This window comes from Procambarus clarkii, chromosome 49 (assembly GCF_040958095.1).
Source record: "Procambarus clarkii isolate CNS0578487 chromosome 49, FALCON_Pclarkii_2.0, whole genome shotgun sequence".
Taxonomy (NCBI): domain Eukaryota; kingdom Metazoa; phylum Arthropoda; class Malacostraca; order Decapoda; family Cambaridae; genus Procambarus; species Procambarus clarkii.
The window spans coordinates 5730326-5756215 of record NC_091198.1 but is presented as its reverse complement, the minus strand read 5'-3'; the positions used below and the strand labels follow the sequence as shown (position 1 = coordinate 5756215).

Sequence of the window (25890 nt, the reverse complement as noted above, 5' to 3'; positions counted from 1 at the left end):
TGACAGCTGGCTAACTCCCAGGTACCTATTTACTGCTAGGTAACAGGGACATAGGGTGAAAGAAACTCTGCCCATCGTTTCTCGTCGGCGCCTGGGATCGAACCCGGGACCACAGGATCGCGTGTCCAACGTGCTGTCCGCTCGGCTGGCTGACCCCGATCAATCTACACTTCTTCACATGAACAGTGTAAAATAGGATCTACACAGGATCTTCACATGAACAGTGTAAAACTCATGACACCATATTTACATGCAGCTGGTCACCTGCATAATGCAAAGTCAACCCAAACCTTCTGACCGTAGATGCTCATATTGGAAGCCATCACGAAAGAAGGAAAAAGTGGTTTACCAAGTAAGGCTACTTCACACTGAGGACATCTGACAAATAATTGTCAGAAATCTGAACTGGCAAAACAATACAACAGGTTTATGCACGTTTATCATAACAAATAGAGGTCTGACTCAATGGTATGATATTACACCATCAACCATTACCAAATGGGGCCATTCAATGCCTGCACCAACTGGAATAATTAATGCTACGGAACCCTTTAATGGAGGCGATTATGGCTACTGTTGAATAGCACAATATTGTGATCTAAAGTTCTTTACGAGTGGTGATGTGGCTAATTAAGATGTACATCACGATGATGCCTGGTCAATTGGAGAAGCATCAATGCAGATGATGAGGTATTTATTCAGTCATATAATTTTTTTATATTTTTTTATTTAAATATTAAGACAATTTTTTTATTTAAATATTAAGACAATGACGTTATAAGTAAGCCAAATCAATTATTCCACCAAATTGACAGGAATGGAGACCAGTCTCCATGGAATTTATCATTCTGCTGACAGGAATGGAGCAGAGCTTAGAGCAAATTTAACATCCAACTGGTGTTTGACCCCATCCCCCTCTCTTTGATGACTGCTCTCCGCATAAAGAAAACCAATCTGCTCTTGTACAGTATCAGAAGTTTTGGCACCCTGTGAAAATGTACTTTCATCTGCAGCAGTCTATGCGTTATATGATGCTACCTTCTTCAACATATTTTGTGGCCATGGCTAGCTCAACACAGACTAGATATCAAAAACAAGTTTGGAAATGCTCATACTGTATTTGATCAGCTCAGAATTTGTATCACAGTAGAATCAAAATGGTAAGTGTATTATAAATGACACTGGCATTGACAGTATATATATAATTAAAAATGGGATCAGTGAGAGATTTATTGAGCATTCATGTCTCCAGATGGTGAAACTAATATAACCATGTATAGCATCTCGTCATGTGTTTACCTCGCTTTGGTTCTGGGGATCAATGATTCCATAGCCCAGTCTCTGACCAGGTCTCCTGGTTGGTGGTCTGGTCAACCAGAATATTAGATGCAGCTGCTCGCAATCAGAGGTATAAATCACACCTCGATTGATCAGGCATCCTTTCACAGTGTTCATCAAGTTCCACAGTGAGAGGTTGGCTAGTTATGCCCCCTTATATTTAGAGGAAGAGTGTTGATAAGTCTTGGGCCCATGATGTTGATAGGATTGTCTTTTAGCATGCTTACTGCATCTTAGCTTTTCAACAGGGCTAATTTGCACATCCTGCTGTACCACCAGGTCTCATGAGTTACTTCCATATGCAGATTTAGAACCAGTCTGTCAAATCTCTCTCTTGCCTGCATTCTAGAGAATATAGATTTAAGAACTTTAATTAAGCAGTCCCAATAATTTAGATTTTTTGTTATGGTGTATATAATAGCTAGATGTTTGACACTGAGTGTTCAAAGACTACCATCCAGATTTGTCGAAATAGGTGCCAGGTATCCCTAAGTTCGGTGGTTCTTTTCTCGCCAATGTTTGAGCATCAAAATTTTATATTATGAAACATGGAAGCATTGTGTGTCAGTACTCTTTATTTTCATATTATTTGGAAATATTTTCGTCCTCACTCCTTTCCGTGTCCAGAGACTAGACAGGACAGGCCACCTATGTTTAGTAATTAATTTCTGTGAAACCACTCATCATTAAGATCTGATATTAATATGCAAGGTAGCATGGTGTGTGCATGGCATGCATTGGTGGCATTTTCAATTGTATTGGTTGTTCAGAGACCAGAAATGGCAGTTTTAGATACCAAACTCTGGACAACCTTTATTACCAATAATGAACCTTTCTGTGTTTCTACCCATGTCATCCTACAGTTTAATGACAATGCATATGCCTGAAAACAAGTGAGAACAGATCAAATAAAATATAAGCCCTTCAATCTGACTATCAAAAAGGTTATAATATTTATTCTAGCATAAGACGTCTTTCATCTTTCAATATGCTTTTGAAGTACTGTACTGTATAAGCAAAAGGTTCTTGGCATTTTTGTGTTCTTCAATGCATTGAAGATGCTGCAGATTTTTTCTCTGCACTAATGTCTAGAAACTGGTGACTTTACCTCAAGCATAACCGATTGGTACACAGAATAAAAAATGAAAATTTACGTCAGATGTGAAATCTTTTAAAAGTGTATATGAATGGTAACAAACAAAGAAACTTGCAGCAAATAAATGGTATTAGGCTGTACAATAATAATAATAAGACATAAGAAAATACCTACCTTCACCATATATATATTTTCTTAAATAAGACACTGTACTTTGATTCTTGTAAAAATTCTCTGTTGCTTGTTTGAACATTTCACTACGGTACTCGAGTTTGTCATTCTCTTCTTCCATGTCAGAGTCATCTTCATCACTATCACTTACTTCCTGCTTCTTAACTAAATTGACATTATCTTGGGATTCTTCATCACTATTATCTGTTGCATTATCACTATCATTTTCCTCATTACTAAAACCACTATCATCACCTACAGTTTTTGTTTTTGAACTGGATTTGCTCAGCTTTTCTAAAAGTCCTTGGATTTTTTCAGTCACATTAAAATCTTTGTTATTTTTTATACAAGGAGTTTGCTTTTTTGATAATACACTAGAATTCAGTGCCAACTGTGATCCACCTTGACCTCTTAAGCTGTCATCAACATTCTGTAAGCCACAAACATTTTGCAAGTCTGCATCCAAATCATAATCATCAGAATCACTATCTGGGCTTGGTTTTCTGTTCCTTTTCTCATAAAATGAATCATTCTGGAAAAGAAATTGAAAATTAAAGTTAGGTATGATTTTAAGTTATAATCTAGTATTTATTTTCCATTATGTATGGTTACTGCACAAGTATGCCAAAGAGTAAATGGCAAAATTGCTAAATTTTGGCCTTAACTAATGAAATTTAATGAAGATTTATTTTTTATTTACTCCACTGGCTGTTTGTAGAGTACATCTTACACAGTGCAAGCTGGAAGAGAAATGATATGTTACCTTTTTTGTCCAGAAAAGAACTTACTAGTTTTCTGTTCCCATTAAATAATATCTGAGCTGTTTAAATTCTACAAGGTGGCTTCCCATTTATCTGTCAACAGCTTTTATTTCAAAATATTAAACGACATATCTGAGCACTGGGTGTAATGAAAACACCACTTTCTGGGCAGCACCTCAATAAATAGCTCCACAGAGCTATTGAGGCGATATACTCTTATACAATACACACAGCTATGCAGAGAACGGAACATTCAACATACTGTACTGACCCTGCCATCACACAAACAGGAGATTGAAAAGATACAATGGGCCTGTAAGCGAGGTGCTTCACGTTCAGCTTCCCCTTATGCCCTTCACTTCATCCTCGGGTAAAAATCATGCAGCAAGAAACTTTGTGATCATTCAAATTCTGCCGTTGATAATGTTAACGATTTAACGAAACACCTCTCTTAGCGTCAGGCCAAATAAAATTGTAAAAATTAACTTTGGAGTTCATTTTTAAACTTCCCTCTTAAGTTAAGAAAAGTGCAAGGAAAATTAAGAAGATTCATGCTAGAATCATTGATCTCACCCTTTCGGTCACTAATAATTCAATAATATATGTTTATAGGAAAGACTGCTACAAAATATTCCTAATACTGTACAAGTACAAGTAAATGATCTAAAAGAGGAAGTAAGCACATTCTTATTGATGTTTGCTGACAACACTAAGCCAATGAGGTGAATCAGAACTGAAGTTTCATGCAGTACAGGATGAAGGGAAAGCAACTTCCAAGTTCTGAAAAAGAGAAAGATTTAGGAGTGAACATCTTGAGATGTTTATCTTGAGATGATTTCGGGGCTTTAGTGTCCCCGCGGCCCGGTCCTCGACCAGGCCTCCACCCCAGGAAGCAGCCCGTGACAGCTGACTAACTCCCAGGTACCTATTTACTGCTAGGTAACAGGGGCATTCAGGGTGAAAGAAACTTTGCCCATTTGTTTCTGCCTCGTGCGGGAATCGAACCCGTGCCACAGAATTACGAGTCCTGCGCGCTATCCACCAGGCTACGAGGCCCCTGCTCAAGATAGCTCAACATATCTCATATGCTCATATCTTGAACATAGCTCAAGATTTATCACCAGAGGCACACATCGGCAGAAAAATGAGGGCAGCATATACCATACTGGCAAATGTCCGGTTATCTTTCAGGAAGTTTCACCAATATCCTTTCTAAATACTCTATACAATCTGTGTGAAACCTATTATTGAGTATGCTGCCCCCAGCATGGAACCCCTACCTAAAGAAGCAGAAAGTAAAAATGGAAAAAGTCCAACAATATGCAACAAGGCTTGTTCCTGAGCTAAGGGAATTGAACTATGAAGAAAGACTGAAGGAACTGGACCTCACTACACTGGAGGATGAGAGGAATAGGGCAGACATAAAAGTGATGTACAAGATACTCAGCGGAGATGGCAGAATAAATATAGAAGTGATGTTCAAATTAAGGAACAGTAGAATGAGAGGACGTAACTGGAAGCTAGAAATGCAGGTGAACCACAGGGATGACAAAGAACAGTCCCCAGAAAGGACTTTGGACACAAGTCATAAATAAGTGAAATGGACTAAATGAAAAAGTTGTCGAAACCAATTTGATATACAACTTTATATGAAAATATGATAAGATAAACAAGTGAAAAGTCACTGCACTGAACTAATAATGGTCGAAAGGCGGGACTTAAGAGCAGATGCTTGACCTTGCAAGCTCAACTAGACGAGTACAACTAGGTGAGTACACACATAATTAAACACAACAGCACTGGGACTATTGTTAATTTACTTACGGATATTTTCCATTCCATGTAAATACCTTCTATCAAGAGGGTGAAGTAACACTAAATCAATTAATATTTCCATTTTATTTCCTCGATGTTTTTTCAACAATGTAACATCTTCAGGAATATATACTCTGGCACTAGACCACAGGTAGTCTAATTTTAAATACAAACACATTTGGGTCTTTGGACACAAATATTTTAATGTTTAACCCTTAGATAGCAGTTATTGTCAATTGTTGATTTACAGGTAATGCGGTTATCATCATATGACGGTTTAAAAAATTACTGTCTGGTATTTACATGTATGATGCAAATCTGGATATAAAAGGTCTATGTGGATGTAATGGAGTTTACTCTGATCCATAAAATAAATCCTACTACAACTTCATGGTACAAATGTGGTTATCATCATGAATGTTACTAAGGGAATGTGGACATCATCATGTAATGATTTAAACAATTATTGTCTGGGTTTTACATGTATGATGCAAATATGGATATAAAAACTCTCTGTGGATGTAAATAAAGAAAAACAATCAGTGAAACATCATAGGATAAAACAGGAAGTGTCAGCATAATCAAGCACTAGGCATTGACAAGTGCCAGACTCAGCCATGCTGAGTGCCTCTACCCAGTGAAATGATAATTATTTAACTTTCCATATTTTCAAGTTTTTCTTACGTTCTACACACACATGAATAATTCTATCATGAAAAAATTTATATTTTTTTGTATTTTTTGTGTGCATAGGCAAATATGACCATTTCTCCATAGCCGATGTCTAAGGGTTAATGGGGAATCTAAATCCATTCCCCTAACTGGTATGTATACAGTTAAACATCCATACATACATACATACCTAAGTTTTATATGGATGGTGAAATACTAAAGACACTGTTCATGACTTTTTTTGAGACCAAAATTGAAATATACAGCAGATGTATGGTGCCCAAATCTCAAGAAGCACATAAACAAACTGGAAAAAGTGCAATGGCATGCTACAAAATGGCTTCCAGAACTAAAAAACAAAAGTTATGAGGAGAGACTGGAGGCATTAAACATGCCAAAACTAGAAGATAGAAGAAAAAGAGGAGATATGATCACTTACAAAATATTAACAGGAATCGACCAAATTGACAGAGAAATTCCTGAAACCAGCAACTTCACGAACAAGAGGACACAGCTAAGGAAACAAAGGTGCTGAAAAAATATTAGAAAGTTTTCGTTTGCAAACAGTGGTAGACGGTTGGAACAAACTAAGTGAGAAAGTGGTGGAGGCCAAAACCATCAGTAGTTTCAAAGCGTTGTATGACAATGAGTACTGGGAAATCGGGACACCACGAGCATAGCTCTCATCCTGCTTGATGGCTCAAAATACCATCAGGATTTGAATGTAATGCAATTACACTTGCTTGATGGGGTTCTGGGAGTTCTTTTACTCCCTAAGCCTGGCCCGGGGCCAGGCTTGACTTGGTAGAGCTTGGTCCAACAGGCTGTAGCTTGGAGTGGCCCGCAGGCCCACATATTCACAAGCAACCCGTTCTCGCACAAGACAGCACATATAGTTAGTATTAGTATGTAACATATGCACTTATTCATATGCCAAATATTGACTATAAACAAGTGCGAGAACGGGTTGCCACAACAGCCCGGTTGGTCTGGCACTTCTTGAAGAAAACTATCTAGTTTTCTCTTGAAGATGTCTACGGTTGTTCTGGCAATATTTCTTATACTCACTGGGAGGATGTTGAACAACTGTGAACCTCTGATGTTTATACAGTGTTCTCTGATTGGGCTTATGGCACCCCTGCTCTTCATTGGTTCTATTCTGCATTTTCTTCCATATCTTTCACTCCAGTAAGTTTTTTACTGTATAGATTTGGGACCTGGCCATCCAGTATTTTCCACATGTATATTATTTGATATCTCGCTCCTCTCCTTTCTAGCGAGTACATTTGGAGAGCTTTGAGACGATCCGAATAATTTAGGTGCTTTATCGCGTATTTGTTCTCTGAACAAATGAATGGCAAAAAAAACCAGCGTTGAATGTAATGAAACGCCATTTTCTGGGTGAGTCCCGGAGGCTCCCCGGAGCTATCCCAGGCTGATATGCTAATGTCAGACTTTGGCATCAGTCATGTGTATGGAGTTCTTAGGCCTACCGGGGACCACGGCCAGAACCGGGCCCCCTCAGAGAGGCAAGGGGAGCAATGGCCTATAGAAGCCCCCGTGTAGTTGGAAGCATTCTATGTCTGCCATCGACCGGAACAGGCACCCAGAAAGGTAAGCGCCCCAAAACAAACCCCTATTCTGGTTAAAATTGCTACCTAATACCGAACTAGTGGATAGAACTCCCCAACCGAAAACAAGCAAATTAGTGTGACGTCACACACTGCCGCGCCGCTGTCTGCGCAGCTCCCCCCTCCCCGGGAGGGGGAAGGGGGAGCCCCAGACCCCCCGCGCCGGCTACCCACACCTCAGTTCTTGAGGCTGGATGTCAAAAACGCGAAAAACCGCCGACCGGAGGGAGGGAGGGATGCCGGGGAGCCTCCGGGACTCACCCAGAAAATGGCGTTTCATTACATTCAACGCTGGTTTTCTGGGGGGAGCCCCGTCGGCTCCCCGGAGCTAACTACCCACAGACAGAAAAAGAGGGACTTACCCGGGAGGCGGTCGTCGCTCACCCCTCAACACGAAGCCGAGACAACTGGCTGCAACCGCCGACCCAAAGCAACACAGGCCCGACGAGGGCCAGGGACATTCACAAGGTAACGAGCAGCCAGGACCCTGTTCGACCGCCAAAACCCCCGCGCCCGAATATCAGACCAAGACATATTCCCAAAGACGGCAGCAAGAGCCGCGAACTTACGAACGTCATGGGCACGGGGATAGACCGCAGGCTGGCTAGACCTAATAACCCTGCGGACGACCTGAGAGACCCGAACCCGCGGACAGGGAAGAAGGGAAACCGGATCAACCCACAGCGCGTCCACGGACACAGAAGCTGTGGCGCGCAAATAACGGCGAAGCGCCGCAACCGGACACAAAACATGATGCACCCCCGGCCTGACCAACCAAGCATCAACCACCCATGGACCCCTCCGGAACGCAGCAGTCTCATTCTTCGCCAGAAAAGAAGGAGACGGCTGCAAACGAACAAAACTATCACCACGACCAAAAGAGCAGAAACCCCTGCGCCGGAGGAGAGCATGAAGCTCCCCTACCCGACCCCCAGAGGCCAAAGCCAACAAGAAAAGTGCCTTGGAAAAACAATCCTGGACCGAAGGGGCCACAACGAAACGAGGAGATGAAAGGAAAGAGAGCACTCTGTCCAAAGACCAGGACGGCTCAGGCGACGCATGAGCAGGCCGGAGGTGAAACAATGCACGAGACAGCTTGCGAAACGGCGCAGACGTAACATCGATACCGAAAGCAAGCTGAAGCGGCTCCGCCAGCGCCGCACGATACGAAGCGACAGTGTTAGGCATAAGATGACGGTCCTGAAACAACCACGAGAGGAAGGACAAGACCACCCGAACAGACAAGGAGCTAACACGACGAAGACGCAAAAAGAAACGGAAGGACCGCCAGGAAACTTCATACTGCCGCCGAGAAGAAGCCTTCAGGTGGGACACCAACAAGGAGGCCACCTGATCACCATAGAGATGATGATAGACTCGAGTCAAAAAAACCATACGCGAAGACTCGAGGAGAAGATCGAACCAGCTACGTGACGTACCGGCCCGATCTGCTGAAAGAGGCGGAGCCGCGGGAAAACCCTCGGGTTCGGACACCGAGCAACCAGCGCCTGAAACCAAGGCTGGGCCGGCCACCAAGGGGCCAGAAGGACAACTCTCCCCCGGTAAGTCTCTAAGCGAGTCAGGACCTGGAGCAACAGCCGAACTGGGGGAAAGAGGTACAGGAACCCCCACCTCGACCAGTCGAGCCGAAAGGCATCGACCCCGACGGCCTCGCAATCGGGGAAGGGCGCCGCATAAACGGGAAGACGCCGCGACCACGCCGACGCGAAGAGGTCCACCTCGGGGCGCCCGAACGTCTGGCAAAGCCAACGGAAGGACTCGTCGTCGACCGTCCACTCCGTGGAGAGGGGAACGAAGCGAGACAGGGCGTCGGCCAAGACGTTGGACACGCCCCGTACGTGAACCGCCAGGAGAGCCAAACCCCGAGAACTCAGCAGACGAGTCACCCGAAGCGACCAACCCCAAAGAGACAAGGACCGCATCGAACCCCCGCGGTTCAGGCAATGAACCACCGGAGAGCAGTCCGAATGGAGCCGAATCGTCGATCCGCGGGCCACCCGAATCCTCCCCAGAGCAAACCACACTGCCGCGAACTCCCGCACCGTACTGTGAGCTCGACGGAAGGACGGATCCCAACGCCCCTGGCCGGCCTGGTGAGCACTGGTCACAAAACCCCAGCCGAGAGACGACGCATCCGTGTACACATCGAGCGAGGGCTCAGGTAGGCGCCAAGGCACTGAACCCCGAAAAACCCGAAGAGGAAGCCGGTGACGCAGCAACCGACGCAAGTCCCCCGGGGGTCGAACTCTGCGATCGCGAGAGAGGCGGAAGGGGGAACCCCGAAGGAACCAGAACAGCCGTCGAAGCCAAACCCGACCCGGCGGGTAGACCACCATCGCGAAGTTCAGGCTCCCGCACAGCCCCTCGAGCAACCGCCGGGTGACCCGAGGGCCCTCCAGAAACAGACGAAGGCGGGACCGCAGCCGCAGGAGAGACTCCGGAGGGAGAGACAAGGAGGCGGTCCGAGAGTCCCACACGAGACCCAGCCAAGTCCGAACCTGAGAGGGAACCAGATGGGACTTCCTCCAGTTCACCAAGAACCCGAACCCGGCGAGCTGGGAAAGAACCAAATCCCTGGCTAGCAAGCAAGCTGACTGGCTGGGAGCCCAAACCAGCCAGTCGTCGAGGTAGGCCAACACCCGAACACCTAGGAGACGCAAACGAGCCACCACAACCCGTGTAAGGCGTGTGAACACGCGAGGTGCCAGGTTCAACCCGAACGGGAGACAACGAAAGCGGTAACTCAGACGCCCCACTACAAAACCGAGCCAGTCCCTGAACCGCGGATGAATCGGGACATGCCAATAAGCGTCCCGGAGGTCCAGGGACACCATCCAAGCACCCGGCTCCAAGAGGAGCCGAACCTGAGACAGCGTAGTCATCCGAAAGGAGGGGCAATGAACCCAGGGGTTCAGACGGGACAAGTCCAGAATGAACCGCAGGTCCGCACAGTCCCGTTTCGGAACCGGAAACAGACGGGAAACCCATCTGAGGGACGACGTCGTTTCGACGACGCCCAAGCGTACCCACTCCAAGACGACTCGACAGAGCGCAGGGGTAGAAGCCTGCCCCGCCAGCCCCGACCCCCCAAAGGGGGGAGGGGCCACCCAACGCCACCGCAGGCCGCGAGACACGACCCGAAAGGCCCACGAATCGTGGGACCAGGCGCGGGCGAACAGCGCAAGCCGCCCCCCCATCGCCCCGTCAAAGGGGCAAACCGCGAAAGGGCCGGCGACCCTTACGAGACCCAGAACCCCGCACAGCGCGAACACCGCGCCGACCAGACGAGGGAGGGTCCGCAGGAGGAGCCAACCCCAAACCTGACACCAGAGGCCTACCACGACGAGAGGAACCCCGAGCCCTGGCACGACCTTTCCGGGAAGACCCACCCCGGGACCCCCGGAAAACCAACAAGTCCGACATCGGACGACAAGCCGCCGACGCAGCCTGAATAAACTGCGCCACGGCCGACTCCCCAAACAGGAGAGGACAAAAAGGTGAAGAACGCCTATAGCATCAGCCTCAAGAACTGAGGTGTGGGTAGCCGGCGCGGGGGGTCTGGGGCTCCCCCTTCCCCCTCCCGGGGAGGGGGGAGCTGCGCAGACAGCGGCGCGGCAGTGTGTGACGTCACACTAATTTGCTTGTTTTCGGTTGGGGAGTTCTATCCACTAGTTCGGTATTAGGTAGCAATTTTAACCAGAATAGGGGTTTGTTTTGGGGCGCTTACCTTTCTGGGTGCCTGTTCCGGTCGATGGCAGACATAGAATGCTTCCAACTACACGGGGGCTTCTATAGGCCATTGCTCCCCTTGCCTCTCTGAGGGGGCCCGGTTCTGGCCGTGGTCCCCGGTAGGCCTAAGAACTCCATACACATGACTGATGCCAAAGTCTGACATTAGCATATCAGCCTGGGATAGCTCCGGGGAGCCGACGGGGCTCCCCCCAGAAAAAGATTTACAGTTGAATCCTGTAACTACACTCAGGTAATTACATACATACATACACACATTTGTACTTGTTTTTTTTGAAGGGCAAGAGTTACGAGTAGAGGTTAGAGGCATTAACCCTTTAACTGCGCAACGCGCCTGCAGGCCTAGGCTTCGGGTGCGTAACGCGCCTCCGGGTGTTTTTATTTTTCACGTTCCATTCAAAACTCCCGCGGCTACATGGGGTTCACATCAGCTTCCTCAGGGCTCTTGTAAACAGACGCCATCTTTAAAAAAAATCATGGTTCACATTGCCGGGTGTCAGAGCCTCAGTAGTGAGTGAGCAACCAAGGCTGGCACTTGCAGCATGAGCGCACAGCACTGCTGTTCAGCGTGTGACCACAGCATTGCCTAATATTGACAAAATATATATATAATCTGTTTTATTTAGCCATGATAGTATTATAGAAGAGCCCGAGTGTGATAATGACTGGGTACAATGTACAAATATCAGTGATTCAATGCTGTTCACGATGTTCACAGAGCTAGCCACAGCACCACAGCATTATTTCGTCCATCTAGGAATCTTCAAACAACTTTTTAGGTTCCTTTTCAAAATAAACTTGTGGTCAATTATTCATTTACAGGTATTAGTGACCAGGATTGTGGTTATAATTAGCGTTGTGTGTAGGAAGGAGGAATTTTGGTGAGGGAGGGAGGAAGGGAGAGAATTGAGGTAGCCTCACTGTGTGGCAGTAACTCTTGTTTTGCTCACCATACTAGCTTCGTGGTTCGCTATAGGGAACACACATGTACATGGGTATATACAGTGTGTGTGAATAGTGTAATAACAGCACCAGGAGTATGTTGTGAGGAGCTATTTTGGTGAGGGAGGTGACATCGTAATCGTGGCGTCGTCTGCTGTCTGCTGTGTGATTTGTCATGCAGTGTATGGTGGCCACTGTACTGTTTGGACACAATACCGGCTTACTTGCATAGTTCTGGTAAATAAAACATGTAGATAGGTATATATAACATGTGTAAATAGTGTAATAAATACAATAACAGTATGGTGGGAGGAGCAATGTTGGTGAGTAAGATGTTGGAGTGAAGGAGGGCTGGCTGGGTGTGGCTGCTCACTCTAGCGGTGTTCTGAGTGTGTTGATGGTGAATGTATATAGTGTGTGACAATGTATAGTGTGTACATATGTTGTAAATATACATAAATGAACATGAAACATTGGTGTGAATAACTGTATGATTTGGAGGAGCAATGTTGGTGAATACAATGTTGGAGGAGTGAGGGAGGGCTGGCTGAGTGTGGCTGCTCACACTCGCGGTGTTCTGAATGTGTTGATGGTGAATGTATAGTGTGTACATATGTTGTAAATATACATAAATGAGCATGAAACATTGGTGTGAATAACTGTATGATTTGGAGGAGTATTGTTGGTGAATACAATGTTGGAGGAGTGAGGGAGACTAGCTGGGTGTGACAGCTCACACTCGCGGTGTTCTGAATGTGTTGATGGTGAATGTATATAGTGTGTGACAGTGTATAGTCTGTAAATAGATTGTATATATACATAAATTAGCATGATACATGGTAAATATGTGCAACCTATGTTGTTACGTGCATGACAAGAGTCATGCACGTAACACAGTGTCCTCAGACAGTATGGATGTTTTACTGCCATAATATAGTGTACGTGTTCATTATACATAGGATTAGCACATAAAAACATATAAAATGTATTTGGAACTGTGCGCAAAAAATTAACAAAAATATATTCGCGGCAACTCGTGCGCCCCGCCCCGGGAGCTTACGGCACGGGCGAATGGGGAATGATGACGTCACGCGCCAGCTTATGGACCCCATAGCAGCCAAAGTACGTACAAGTTCGAAATTTGTTTGACATACCCATATTGGGGGAAGGGTTTTTGACACTTTAAAAAACAAAGGAATTTTTTCAAGAGAATTTATTTCCTGCGCACTGGGGGGGATTGTCATATTTATAGGCTGCGCAGTTAAAGGGTTAAATATGCCAAAACTAGAAGACAAAAGAAAAAGAGGTCTGGAACTTCAAGAACAAGAGGTCATAAATATAAACTAGCTAAACACAGATGCCGAAAAATTACAAGAAAATTCACTTTTGCAGAGTGGTAGACGGTTGAAACAAGTTAGGTGAGAAGGTGGTGGAGGCCGAGACCGTCAGTAGTTTCAAAGCGTTATATGACAAAGAGTGTTGGGAAGATGGGACACCACGAGCGTAGCTCTCATCCTGTAACTACACTCAGGTAATTACACTTAGGTAATTACATACATACATACACATACATACATATATACATACATACATATATATTACATATGTAATTGTTTTTAATTCTTGAAGATTTCAGAAAATAATGAAACAAGTACTAACCTTAATTTTTTTTCTAAGGGGAGCCATTTCATGGTCTTCCACTTCATCGTCTTCTGATTCAAGTTCCTCATCATCACTGCCAGATTCCTCGCCATATTCCTCATCCTCTAAGTTATCAGTGAAAATGGCCCGTCGTCTAACCCTGCCAGTGCTGTCGGTCACAGTTTCATATGGTGGCAGCCCATTCCCTGACTCTCTGTGGTAAATTTTAAACGTGTTTATATGGAAAGTATTCTACATCACAAATTTAGATTGATTAAAAAAGGTAAATATTTGATCACAGAAACCCACTTTGGGTTTCAGGGGGATACTTTAATGTACAACATAAAGCAGAATAAATGTTTGCCTGGGCAGGTATCCAGTGGCGGCTGGGTGAATCATGTCTGTTGTGTTGACCCCACGGCACTGGGTATTTGTTTTCCCTGAGGGTTCCTAATTTCCTTAAGCAGTTGCTTGTCTTATTGCATTTAAACTTTCTTGTGGGTTATTACTCAGCTTTCGATTGACCTTTAATCCCTAAGCTCTCTTCAGCTCATAGAAAGCCAGGCTCCAGGTAGGATTCTAGAGGATCTCAAAAGGCCTAGTGCAGTTTCTTAATGCTTTACAGCAGTACAGTGTTTTAGCTACAGGAAGCTGCCAAGTGGCAGCTTCTGAAGGTTAGTATATTAAAATAATAATGAATCTTTTTTCTTTAATTTAATTCCAAGTACTGACCCCTCTACAATATCATTTTTGGAGTTCCATGTACAAAAGTTCCTCCTTAGTGTACAGAAGTACTCTTTAATCTGATCTGCTCTTTGTTGGTCACAAATCCTTGCCGTTTTGAATTTAGCCCTGGAAAACTAGTGCATAGGCTCTGGAAAGCAACCAAGGGGGAGGGCCACCCATGGTAACAAAAGTTGACCATAGACAGGTTAAGAACATGGGTGGAGTCAACACTGCTATTATTAAGTCCCACTCCTCTCCAAGAGATAGCAGAGTCAGCCCAAAACCCAGATAATTTTACCACATCTATATGCTGGAGGTGATGCAAATATTGCACATCAACCATAATAAAAAAAAAAATGAGTGAGAGAGAGAAAGATGTTCATTATTGTGTACTGGTATTTGTAGGACACTCTTTGGCAACCATCCAAGTCTGTATGTGCAATGAGAACTAAAGATAGTACCAGACAGCCGAGACTGCATAGTAAAACCATTTATCATGCTGAATTAGAAAATTACCCATGGAGTATCTCAACAGACATCCAGTGACATTGGACTTCATAAACTTACATAATTCTTTCCTCACTGTCCCCATCATTTTCATCATCTTCCTCTAAAACGTCACTTGAAATAAATTGTGATCGTGAAAATAGCTGAATTTGACTCTGAGCTTGCTTTTCATCTGCCGTTTTCTGGAGATCCAACAGCGGCTGAAGAACATTATCTCCCTCTTCTTCACTGTCTTCATCCTTCATCTAAATAAAAACAGAAACCATTAAACAGTGCTCATTTGTTTACCCTTTTTAAAACATATTTAGTTACTATGATTTTAAAATCAGGGCACAAAAATAGTCTTTAGTACAATTAATTAAATTTAACTTTCTGGACAGAACTTCAGCAGCTTACCAAAACTTAATGAACTGACAATTTCAAGTTCACCTTCAACAGGCAGGTTTCCAAGACGTTTCCGTCCACTAGGAGCAAGAACTGGCATCTTTCTACGTTACATAAATGGGTGAGCATGTTATTGATGAACAATCAACCCACTACAAATGTGAATCACTCAAAATGTCACAAAACAATTCCCATCTCTGAGCCAAGACTGGTAAATTCATGTAATCCACCCAATCAATGGAACAGGTTAATTACCCCCAATCCTAATCCCATCGACTACCATCAGGTGGCAGCCCATATAGCTGCATCTTTGACTCTTCAGATGCTGCAGCTTTCATCCACTCTCCATGCAGAAAGCTAGCTCCCCATTGGGAACATCATTAACTCTGTAAAATAAGCCATAGCCTATGAGGGGCCACCTAAAATCCAAAAAAAAAACACTGGTGATGTGAAGAGAAAGTGGGGGGCCAAAGCTGCCACTACAAAGGCAGAGGCCAACTACTGGCACCAGATGGCACAGACTTAGCCAACCTCCCATTCCCCACACAAAAAGCAGACGGCAGCAGTGCATCAAGAGGCAGAAAGAAAGCAGCCACTGCATGTAAACCAGTCAAGTTATAGAAATGGATGGGAAAGCTAAAACAACCCAAACAAGAACAAACAAGGTAAAATGAGAGAGGTGTTAGTACCTAGAGGAGGACCCCTCAAGCACATTTGATTGGTGGGGCAGGGATAATGCAGGTCAACTACCAAGGTAGTTGGTGCTACCCCTGGCCCACAGTCAGAGCAAAATACAAAGCTAGGGCAATCACAATGTGAGTGGCACAAAACACAATCATGAGGATGGGCCCCATCAGAGGTTTCATGTCTTTGATATTGACCAGAGAGGTGAATTAGGGTGCAGGCCTGACTAGAGCCTCAAGTGACTTGGGCTGCCACCTAATAACAGTAAAGCCTATCCCAGTTAGGGCATTTACTTTGTGACAATTGTTTGCCTCATTACCTTTAGGCACCTAATTTTCTCCAAGCAATTGCTTGTTTCATTGTGTTTATACTTTTGCAATAGGGCTTTTCTCAGGTCTGAGTTAATCTGATCCCAGAAAATTTCTTATAAAGATTACAAAAAAATATTATGGAGATTGCTGGAAAAATACTAAATCCCATTTGCCATACTTTGAGTGTGACAAGGGGCATTCAAAATTTAACAAAACTAGCATTGTTCAAACTCAGCTTCACCCCATATAGTTTATTAATTTATTTCTTTTTTTCAAGTGGGAGTCTGGCAGAACACACAGTTTGCCTCTTAGAATAGTATAATTTGTTTTTATAATATTGTAAAGTCCTATTTTCTACTACTTGAAGCACCTATATCATAATATTCTTACTTTGAGAAAAGCTGCAGGAGCCTCGAGGAGAACCACTATGCATGGGAGTACAGAGAGCACAAGTCCGAACCCTCCTCACAGATCCTACACATTTTCTCATTGATACCTCACATTAATGTGATTTTTTTGTGCATTGTTACTATTTTATTAGAGCTATTTTGTGTACTTATATTTTGAATCTATATATCTTATATCTTATCTATATATATCTATCGTGAACTTATGTCTAACTCAATGTTTATAGATGTTTTCTTGATTTAGTTTTTAATAGATACATTACAGTTAAAATACAAATTACACAGTACTGGGCTTAAAATACAAATTACACAGTACTGGATTTAAAATACAAATTACACAGTACTGGGTTCTCAGGCCAATCACAATGTGTCCTAACAACTGGTAAATTAATGGGTGCAGATCTGCCTGTAGTAATTATGCCGTGTGCTCAATTATGATTGAGGATCATATGCAACAGCAATATTTTATAGCAACTACCCAAATAATTATATTAAAGCAAGTGTTTAGGATGTATACAAACAGAAAAATAATACGAATAAATGCAACAAATAAAAATAAATGCATACTTTTAATTTGTTTCCATGATGCGAGCCTCCGAGATCAATATACACGGCATCCTTATCATACACTACGCCACCTACTCCTGACATTGGTGCATACGTCAGTCTCTCTTTGGAATTAAGTGATCTTTTCTTCAAGTGTTCAGGCAGTGGACATGGGTCAGGCAAGAAGCTAAGGTCCTTTATCTTGAAGTCTCCACAACCTAGGAAAGTCAAAAGTTTAAACTCTCACGCAGATTACTACAAAACATATTATGCATGGAGTTCTCACAGTACATACAGAGACCACACAGCACAGTCAATATATATAAGAAAGGTAAAAACTGAAATGTGATTCGAGGAAGTTCTTGAACTAATAATCCTTGATTTTGACCAAATTTAATGTTTACATGTTTTTTAAGAATGTTCTGTATATTGTTAATAATTCTTTAAAAATAAGATATATGTGGTTCAAAATATTATTATATTATAATGTGACTATTGGCAGAACATATGTACACTTCAATCATGATACCCTAACTCGACTCCTTTCTAGAGAATGCAAATTAAGATTTCTGAAGTTGTCTCTTCACATGGAAGATTTCTAGTTCCTGGGATTAGCATCGTTATTCGTCACTAAATGTGTTCAAGTGAATTTACGTGCATTCTATAATATTGCAATAAAAATAATCTAAATAGGGTCCAAACAAAAGAAAAATACAACTGAAGAATACCCATTATTTTGCTAATACTTCTAGAAATAAATCCCAGTATCCTATTTGCCTCATTCTGAACATTTAGGCATAATGTACTTAAAATTACTCATGAACCCAGATATTTTTCACATTCAAATTTCACAATTTCAAAACTATCTAGTTGATATCTAGTAACTATCATTATTTAGTCTTAGAATCCTACATTTTTCATCATTAAACTCAATCTGTCAATCTTTTATTCATTTCAAAAGCCCATAAAGATAATTTTTATGTGATTTGGAGTCTTTCTTAATTAATTTTTTGGACATTTTTTTTTTATCTGCAAAATTTAAAAATATTGCTACTCAATCTTGAATCTAAATCATTTATAAATATGATAACGAACAGAGGTACCAGAACAGAGCCCCTAAGGCACTCCATTTACAATGAATCACTGCTATCAGAGGAGCCAGGCTCTGAAACAGCAACTCAGCCAAAACAGAAGTCAATTGAAACTGAACACCTCATCCTAGAGGAATAACATGAACCCCACAGAAGAAGAAAATGTTGCAACATAGGCAACCAGTGAGGCATAAAACATAACTAAATACACAGGTCAGATGCCAATCACAGGAACAAGCTTGGAACCAGGTGGAGAAGACAGGCGACTTTACCATCTTGGACATACCATCCTTGCCTCCTAGCAAATCCTGCATAAAATACATTGGAGAAACAAACCTGGAGACTTCCAAGGAGTTGTTCCAAGGTAACAGCACTAACATCTATGCAATGATATTGCTGGAGGTAAATGTTTCAGCTGCCAGGATAAGGGAAGACAAGCCTGGAACAATGGCTATAGCAGACTTCTGCACCCATAACAAATAATTTATTAAGAGCCCCTTAAGAGATAATACCTCTGAAAATAGTACTGTATTGTTTATGAAATAATATGAATGAGGGATGCAACAACACTGAACAGACAACTGGACTAAACCCCCAAATGAAGCTTTAGGGTTTATTGCCCAATGCAATGGACGTGTAAGTGGCAAGCTAATCCCACCCTAATGCCACAGCAAGGGAAGGTATAGAGAGGCTTAACAATGAATACAGACAATGCCATAAGCTCAAGCTCAACAGCTAGGTACAGTATGGTGTGGTGATTGGTTTTCTCTAGCACCATCCATGAAAGATAACTAGGAAATCAAAGTTGAAGCAGACTAAGTAGCATACATGCTTGTAAAAACATCCTGAGCATGAGTACCGTGAGCATGAACCTTTATTGAAGGAAGGGTAGGCAATTGGGATGGAAGTCTGGTCTCAACTTGAATGGTGTTGAATGTAGCTAGTTAAGTACCTAATCAGGTAGTTCAGAGATTTGTTTGGTGACTTATGTGCTTCCAAACATTACTCTAAAAGAGCTTGAGTATTCTGTGCCTTCTTTTCATTTTTGGTGGGTCATCCACATCAGTGGTGGGTGATCTCTGATCACCACTGCTTTCCCCATCCATTGGAAGGAATAAGACAAGATTTAAAAAGGTCCCTATACCTGGTGGATAGCAAGAAGTAATGGTAACCTCGTGTACCTTACCGAGTTTAACCCTAGCATGCCAGGGTTAAACTCAAGGAAATTACCAAAGGGGCCAGCCACCCCAGAAAAGAAACTTGACAAATTCAATGGGGTTCCAACAAGCCTAATATGAATTAAGAGAACTAATCTTTGGGGACTGGTTATGAGAACTCAACCTTGCAAGCCTATAGGAAAGACAGCAAAGGTAACTTGTTCACAACATAAGATTCTGAGTGAAATAGACAAGGTGGACAAGGACCATTTTACAGTGAGAGAAAATAGGACAAGAGGATATCAGTGGAAGCAACGAATAGCAATGAATAGAATGTAAGGAAATACTCATGCTCAGTATACGTGGTCAACAAGTTGAAATACAGTACATTGAAGGAAATTGTGGATGCCATTTCATTCCACAAATCTGAAAGTAAATACACCATTTTCAAGGCAGGCCATGAAGAGCTAAACATCATTCACCATAGTAACTGATAGAGAAGAATTTTACAATAAATATTTTAGTAGTTTCCCCTGATTTTTGGTAACTACCAACATAATTTCTGCATTTACAAATAAACAATATTTGATTTACCTGGAATATGGACCATCTGGGATTTCTGGAAGGGTACGCCACGCACATAACCATACAACACAACATCCCGGTCACACTTGGGATTAGTTCGGATGCTCTCAGGGTTGGTGATATCCTCATATCTATCAACTGGGGAAAAAATGCATTAATACCATACACTCATGAATTGCTAAACTAAAAAAATTTAATTAAATAAAAAATCTTCTAGTGCAATAATATTTTAACTCTAGGGCAGATAAACCAATTTTTCTGCCTCCCCCCCCCCCCAAAAAAAAAAAAAGATTAAATGCATTTTTATTACATTATTTACCTCAAAAAATTATGTAGACATCTAAAGCAATATGATACATGTGACAGTGGCAATACAGATTCCGCAGTCAAAACAAAGTATAGAATCTGTATTCTGAAGTCTTCATCTCATAAAAACCATGTAAGAAATTCTAGACCTTCCAGCCGAGTTTGAAAACATTAGTTAAAAACTGCTTTAATAGATACAAACCATAATGGCTACATATCAATATTTTGAAATTTTCAACATACTGTATTGAAAACCTGAGAAATATACATAATGCATATTTGCCAGTTAAATGTGTAATTTTGACAAACATTTTACAAACACAACTCAAGAATCTCAAGATAACCTCAAGATTTTAGCCCCCGTTACCTTCTTGTGATAAAAGAAACCTGTTTTTTAAGCATTAACAAAAAATTTTGCTAAACTGCATATAAACATTTAAACTCCTGGCAAATTGTAGTGATAAAGTTATCTAATTTAGTACGGATATTCGATATGCCAAGGATAAAATAAGGGGGGTGACAAACTGGATGACAGTAGTAAACCATAAGGACAGTGATTTTGAATATACAATGACTCAAAAATTTGTCTGTCGATAATAAATCTGAAAATAGACTTACCTACAACAAAGGGATGAGTGGTGCGCCATACCAAGGGACGAAACTTCATTACAGATATAAAGCGCCCCAGATTCTTTATTTCATTTTTCAGGTATTCCTCATGAATTAGACCTGGTAAAAAATAAAAAATTAAAAAATTAAAAAGTACTGTAAACCAAATTAGTGCCGTACTAAAAGTAAAATTTTATTCTGTAATAATCAGACTTTGAGTGTATGTACAATATAAAGATCCTTTTTGAACAGGACCCTTAGTTGCTTCTCAAGACATGATCCTACTAGTTATGGTTATACTCAGTCTGAGCATGTTGTCATTCTGTATCATCACAGAGATCTTTACAAATAACCGTAAGTATGGTCTATAGAAAGTTCACTTATATCTATGCAGTTTTGAATTTTTTTGGTCCCCTTTTTGACGAAACTTTAACTTGGGGGGTGAGGTTCACATTTTTTTTGTCTAAAAAGTACTTAATTTTCTTCTATTTAAGTTTAGAGCTTCTAAGCTTTTACTTAAAAAAGTACTTAAGTTTTTTTTTGGCATTGGACTCTGGGGGTCAGGTTGGCGAGCATCATGCTCTCCTCTGGCGCAGGGGTTTCTGCTCTTTCAGTCCTGGTGGTCGGTTTGTTCAGTTGCAGCTGTCTCCTCAGTGCCGTGTCCTGTTGCGGCTGTTCACTGTTATCTGCACACCTCGGCCGCAGTGGCCAGGGATGTGCTTTGTGTTGATCCAGTTTCACTCGTTCCCTGTTCTAGGGCTCGTGTCTCCCAGGTCATCCGCAGGGTTAAGTCTAGCCAGCCTGCAGTCTATCCTTGTGCCCATGACATTCATAAGTTTCCTGATTTGGCTGACATTTGGGTGCGTGGATTTTGGAGGTCAAACAGGGTCCTGGCCGCCCGTTATTTGGTAAACATTCCTGGTCCTGGGCTTTCGTGTGTGGCTTTAGGTCGTAGGTTGCAGTCAGTTGTCTTGACTTAGAGCTGAGAAGCACGTGGCAGCTGCCTCCCAGGTAAGTCCCTCTTTTACTTATCTTGGATTATTAGTTCCAGGGAGCCATAGGGGCTCCCCACAGAAATGGCAAACGTATTATTTGATATTTTATTTAAATACTTGTTATATTTGAAGGCTCCAGAACCAAACAATAACCACAGTGCCAATTTTGTTTACAATTACTAATACAATTTACTGTACATTCAGATTTTATCATTAGAAGTGTTAATGTAAAAACATTACCTTCAGGAGGAAATGTTTGCTTATGACAGAGTAGGCAGGTGTGAATACTGTATGTGCTATACATGCTGAAAAATGAGGCCAAAGTTTCAACAGTAATTAAATTTCATAATATGAATGGCGCATGTAAATAAATGAGCAAAATAGCATTATCTTACCCGAGAGATAAAAAAGTTTGGCACCAGGATAGAGCTCTACCTGGAATCTGTGCTTAAGAGCTTTCTTCTTCTTTTTCAGAGCCTTGTTATCCTTCAACATGTCCAAATGATTTAAGATCTGTAAAAAAAAATAATATTTTTCAGATAAAATATTAGATGGTTAGATTAGCCATGGATAATCAGATAATCAAATTTCCACATAGAATTTGATAAGTGTTTCCTTTCGGTATTAATACTTAAAGATGAAGGGATAAAATGTTAAATTATTCAAACCATTCCTTTCCACTGTACGAGAGAACTGTATAATCAGCAAACATCAAATTTGACATTCTTCAATGTCTCATATTAGGCCTATACTGTACACTACTTTTGTACACTTTTCAAATATTCCTACTTTGATCACCATAAAGGAAGCAAAGCAAAACAGACAACTGCAAGGTTCACAGAAAGAAAACAATGCAGCAAGCGACTGCAAACAATCCACCGAGTTACTAAGCCATACACCCACCAAATAACTAACCACCTAACTAACCAGATGGCAGCACCACAGAAGCTGCCGACTCCCCGTCAGTAATCCTCACTCCTAAGGCCAAGGAAAACCAGCCAAAGCACCTGGTATGGAGGGAAGGGTCTAGGGTTCACTAGGAGCCACCCAGAAAGTCATTTTATTACATTTAATGCTAGTTTTCAGAAGGGGCCACACTGTGACTCCCTGCAGCTAACAACAGAAAAGAAAAAACAAGACTAGTTGGGAAGAGGAGGAGCAAAGATCAGACCTCAAAAAGGAGCTGCAGAGGAGAAACAGACCCAAGAGCCATAGAACTGAAGGAGGGGGCCAAAGACCACCACTACCACAGGCTCAGGATAGACTATCCAGAAAAACCCAGGCAACTCATGGGCCAGGTGCTGGTTCCAAGAAACTGGCCCCAAAGAGAAATCTACCTCGACCAACAATAGGTGGAATCCTAGCCAAATTTAACTGGCCTTGGGGGGTTACAGAATGCCCACCGAGAAAGATCCCCAACTAGGGGCTGGAATGAGACAGCCACAGCTGAAAGAACAGAAAAGACAACTGCCTCAGAAAGATAAATGGAGAGAAACAACATTGGAGTCAAAGAAAAGTCTGCAACTACCTTCTGAAGAAGGCGAGCAAGCCACTTGGGCAAAGCCTTCAAAATCTGCATGTATATGAACAAATTAACACCAAGAGCTCCTAACTCATCTAGGAGTCTGAGAATCACGGACACAGGAACCTCTTACTGACACCAAGACATCGAGTCACACAGCTGAATACACACCCACCACACCCAAAAACTGTGAAACCCCACATCTGAAGAGTGAATAGATTGAATTAGCAGACTCTAGAAAAACCGAAAGAAAGAAAAAGCAGACTAAAAAAAACAATCCAGCAAGCTGGTCAGCACTGAGAGCAGCAAGGTAGCCTGCAATTATGACCCACAGGAACAGCGTGAACAGCCTAGGAAAAGCAGTTATGGCAGCAACAGCACACAATAAGGCAAAGAGTGAGGGATGCCCATAAAAGGGATCAAGACCCATTCAGAGCTTTTCTGGATATACACCTTGCTCTGCCAAAAAACAGAAAATATCTATCAAGCTGAGGAAAGCCATAATGACTTACTGCAAAGCTGCTAATTGCCTGAAGACGACAAAATGAAATCGGCCAGCCATGATGAAGCGAGAAAGTGGAAGACGACCTGTATGCAAAGGCAGATACAATTCAAACATATAGTTCTGGTTTCCCAGAGGGTACTGAACTACGTCCACCAAGCCACACTCGTAGGAAGATGTGACCACAGAGACCTGTACAGTGGGTGGGATGAGGTAAAGCCAGGCCATGACCAGGAACCCAGAAATGCAACCATGGGAACACAAGTGATGTGACCAGCTTATGACAGGACAGGGAATAATAGAGCATATATATATGGTGCAACAAACCTGCAGGACCCAAAACACGAAAGTGGCACAAATGGCAATGATTACCCTCTTATGGCAACTCAAAAGTCCTGTGACTTTGCTCTGCCTTAAAGGAGAAAAGACCATTGAGAAAGCATACATTCTTTTCAGAGTATAGAGCCACCACAGAGAAAAAAGACAGGAAAGCCCTGAAATCATGGGAAGCCAAAATCCTAGGCCCATCCTAAAAGACATGGGAATATATCAGGGAGAGTACCTGTTTACCTTTTGATTTTTTGTTGACTATTTTGAGTTATTTTACTCATACTACTTGGTCTATGGCCAACCTAAGTGATTGCCTGTTCTGTGAGGTCTTTCATAGCCCAAAGGCCCACATATCACAGCCTGGGTAATCAGCTTTTTCATCACTAGCTGTAGTTGACTCCAAAAGCCTATATCATAAAGCCACCCAAACCTTCACAGACAAGCAGGAATACTAGAAAAAGGGAGAGCATTTTAGGAAAGTAAAACAACAAACCCCGAACTAAAACCCTCAGTGAGGTGGTGTGTATGCAGTCAAGGTTCCAAAATTCACATGCACCATTCAGAACAGGTATCTCTGATGGGCATACAGGAAAACATAAAACGATCCAATTAAAGGAACCCTAGCTACGGATGGAGTGAAATTGAAAGCTAGAGAACTCGCACTGTGAGTGGCATAAACAATTGTGAAGCATAAACAAAGAAATCAAAGCAATAGCCCACTGTAGAGCCATAATTCCATAGATTGCCAGCAACACTTAGGTAAAAGTGGGAAGCCAATAATGGGTCCAGCAGAGGCATCAGGTATTGAATGAGCTACAAGAATGAAAGGGCAGACTGGCTGAGACTCGGGTGATCTGAGCTGCCATTTAATGGTAGACAGGTACATCACTTGATAGGGTCATTTTATCCTTGTCAATGATCAGTTGCCTTGCTTTCCCTAGTGCTACTTAATTTCATTCAAGCAGTTGCACCTATGCTTTCTGGTGGGGGTTTCCCAGTGTTGTGGTTGATCTCTGAATACCTGCTCCCCTTGCCTCATAGTGAGAGCCAAATTCTGGCCCTGTCTCCAGGTAGGTGATGCATAGGTCTCAAAAGGCCTGGTGTGTTACCTGGAGCATACCTGGAGAGGGTTTCGGGAGATCTTCTACACCCCGAGCCCAGCCTGAGGCCAGGCTCAACTTGTGAAACTTTGTCCAACAGGCTGTTGCTTGGAATGACCCGCAGGCCCACATATCCACTACATGTGTTGGGCTAAGGCTTGATGGTACCAGAGTTAAGCTTGGAGAGCTACCGAGAGGTCCTTCCCAGAAACGATACACCACAAAAATAGAAGACAATGAAAAATTATTATTAATTAAACAATAAGCACATTTTTACAAGTATGGGATCA

The 25890-nt window shown here is 42.4% G+C and overlaps 1 protein-coding gene across 4 annotated transcripts in view; it reads right to left on the bottom strand.

Moving 5' to 3' along the window:
• The window catches only part of LOC123763261 (ribosome biogenesis protein BMS1 homolog), a 113125-nt gene that overhangs the window by 74894 nt on the left and 12341 nt on the right, over positions 1-25890 (bottom strand). For all 4 annotated transcript variants that reach the window (XM_069302934.1, XM_069302935.1, XM_069302936.1 and 1 more), the window contains exons 5-11: positions 22542-22659; positions 21161-21271; positions 20246-20374; positions 17425-17621; positions 15132-15316; positions 13857-14052; positions 2609-3137 (exon numbers count right to left, since the gene is read on the bottom strand). In XM_069302934.1, the coding sequence (XP_069159035.1) occupies positions 2609-3137; positions 13857-14052; positions 15132-15316; positions 17425-17621; positions 20246-20374; positions 21161-21271; positions 22542-22659 (1465 nt within the window). The remainder of the gene's footprint in view (positions 1-2608; positions 3138-13856; positions 14053-15131; positions 15317-17424; positions 17622-20245; positions 20375-21160; positions 21272-22541; positions 22660-25890) is intronic.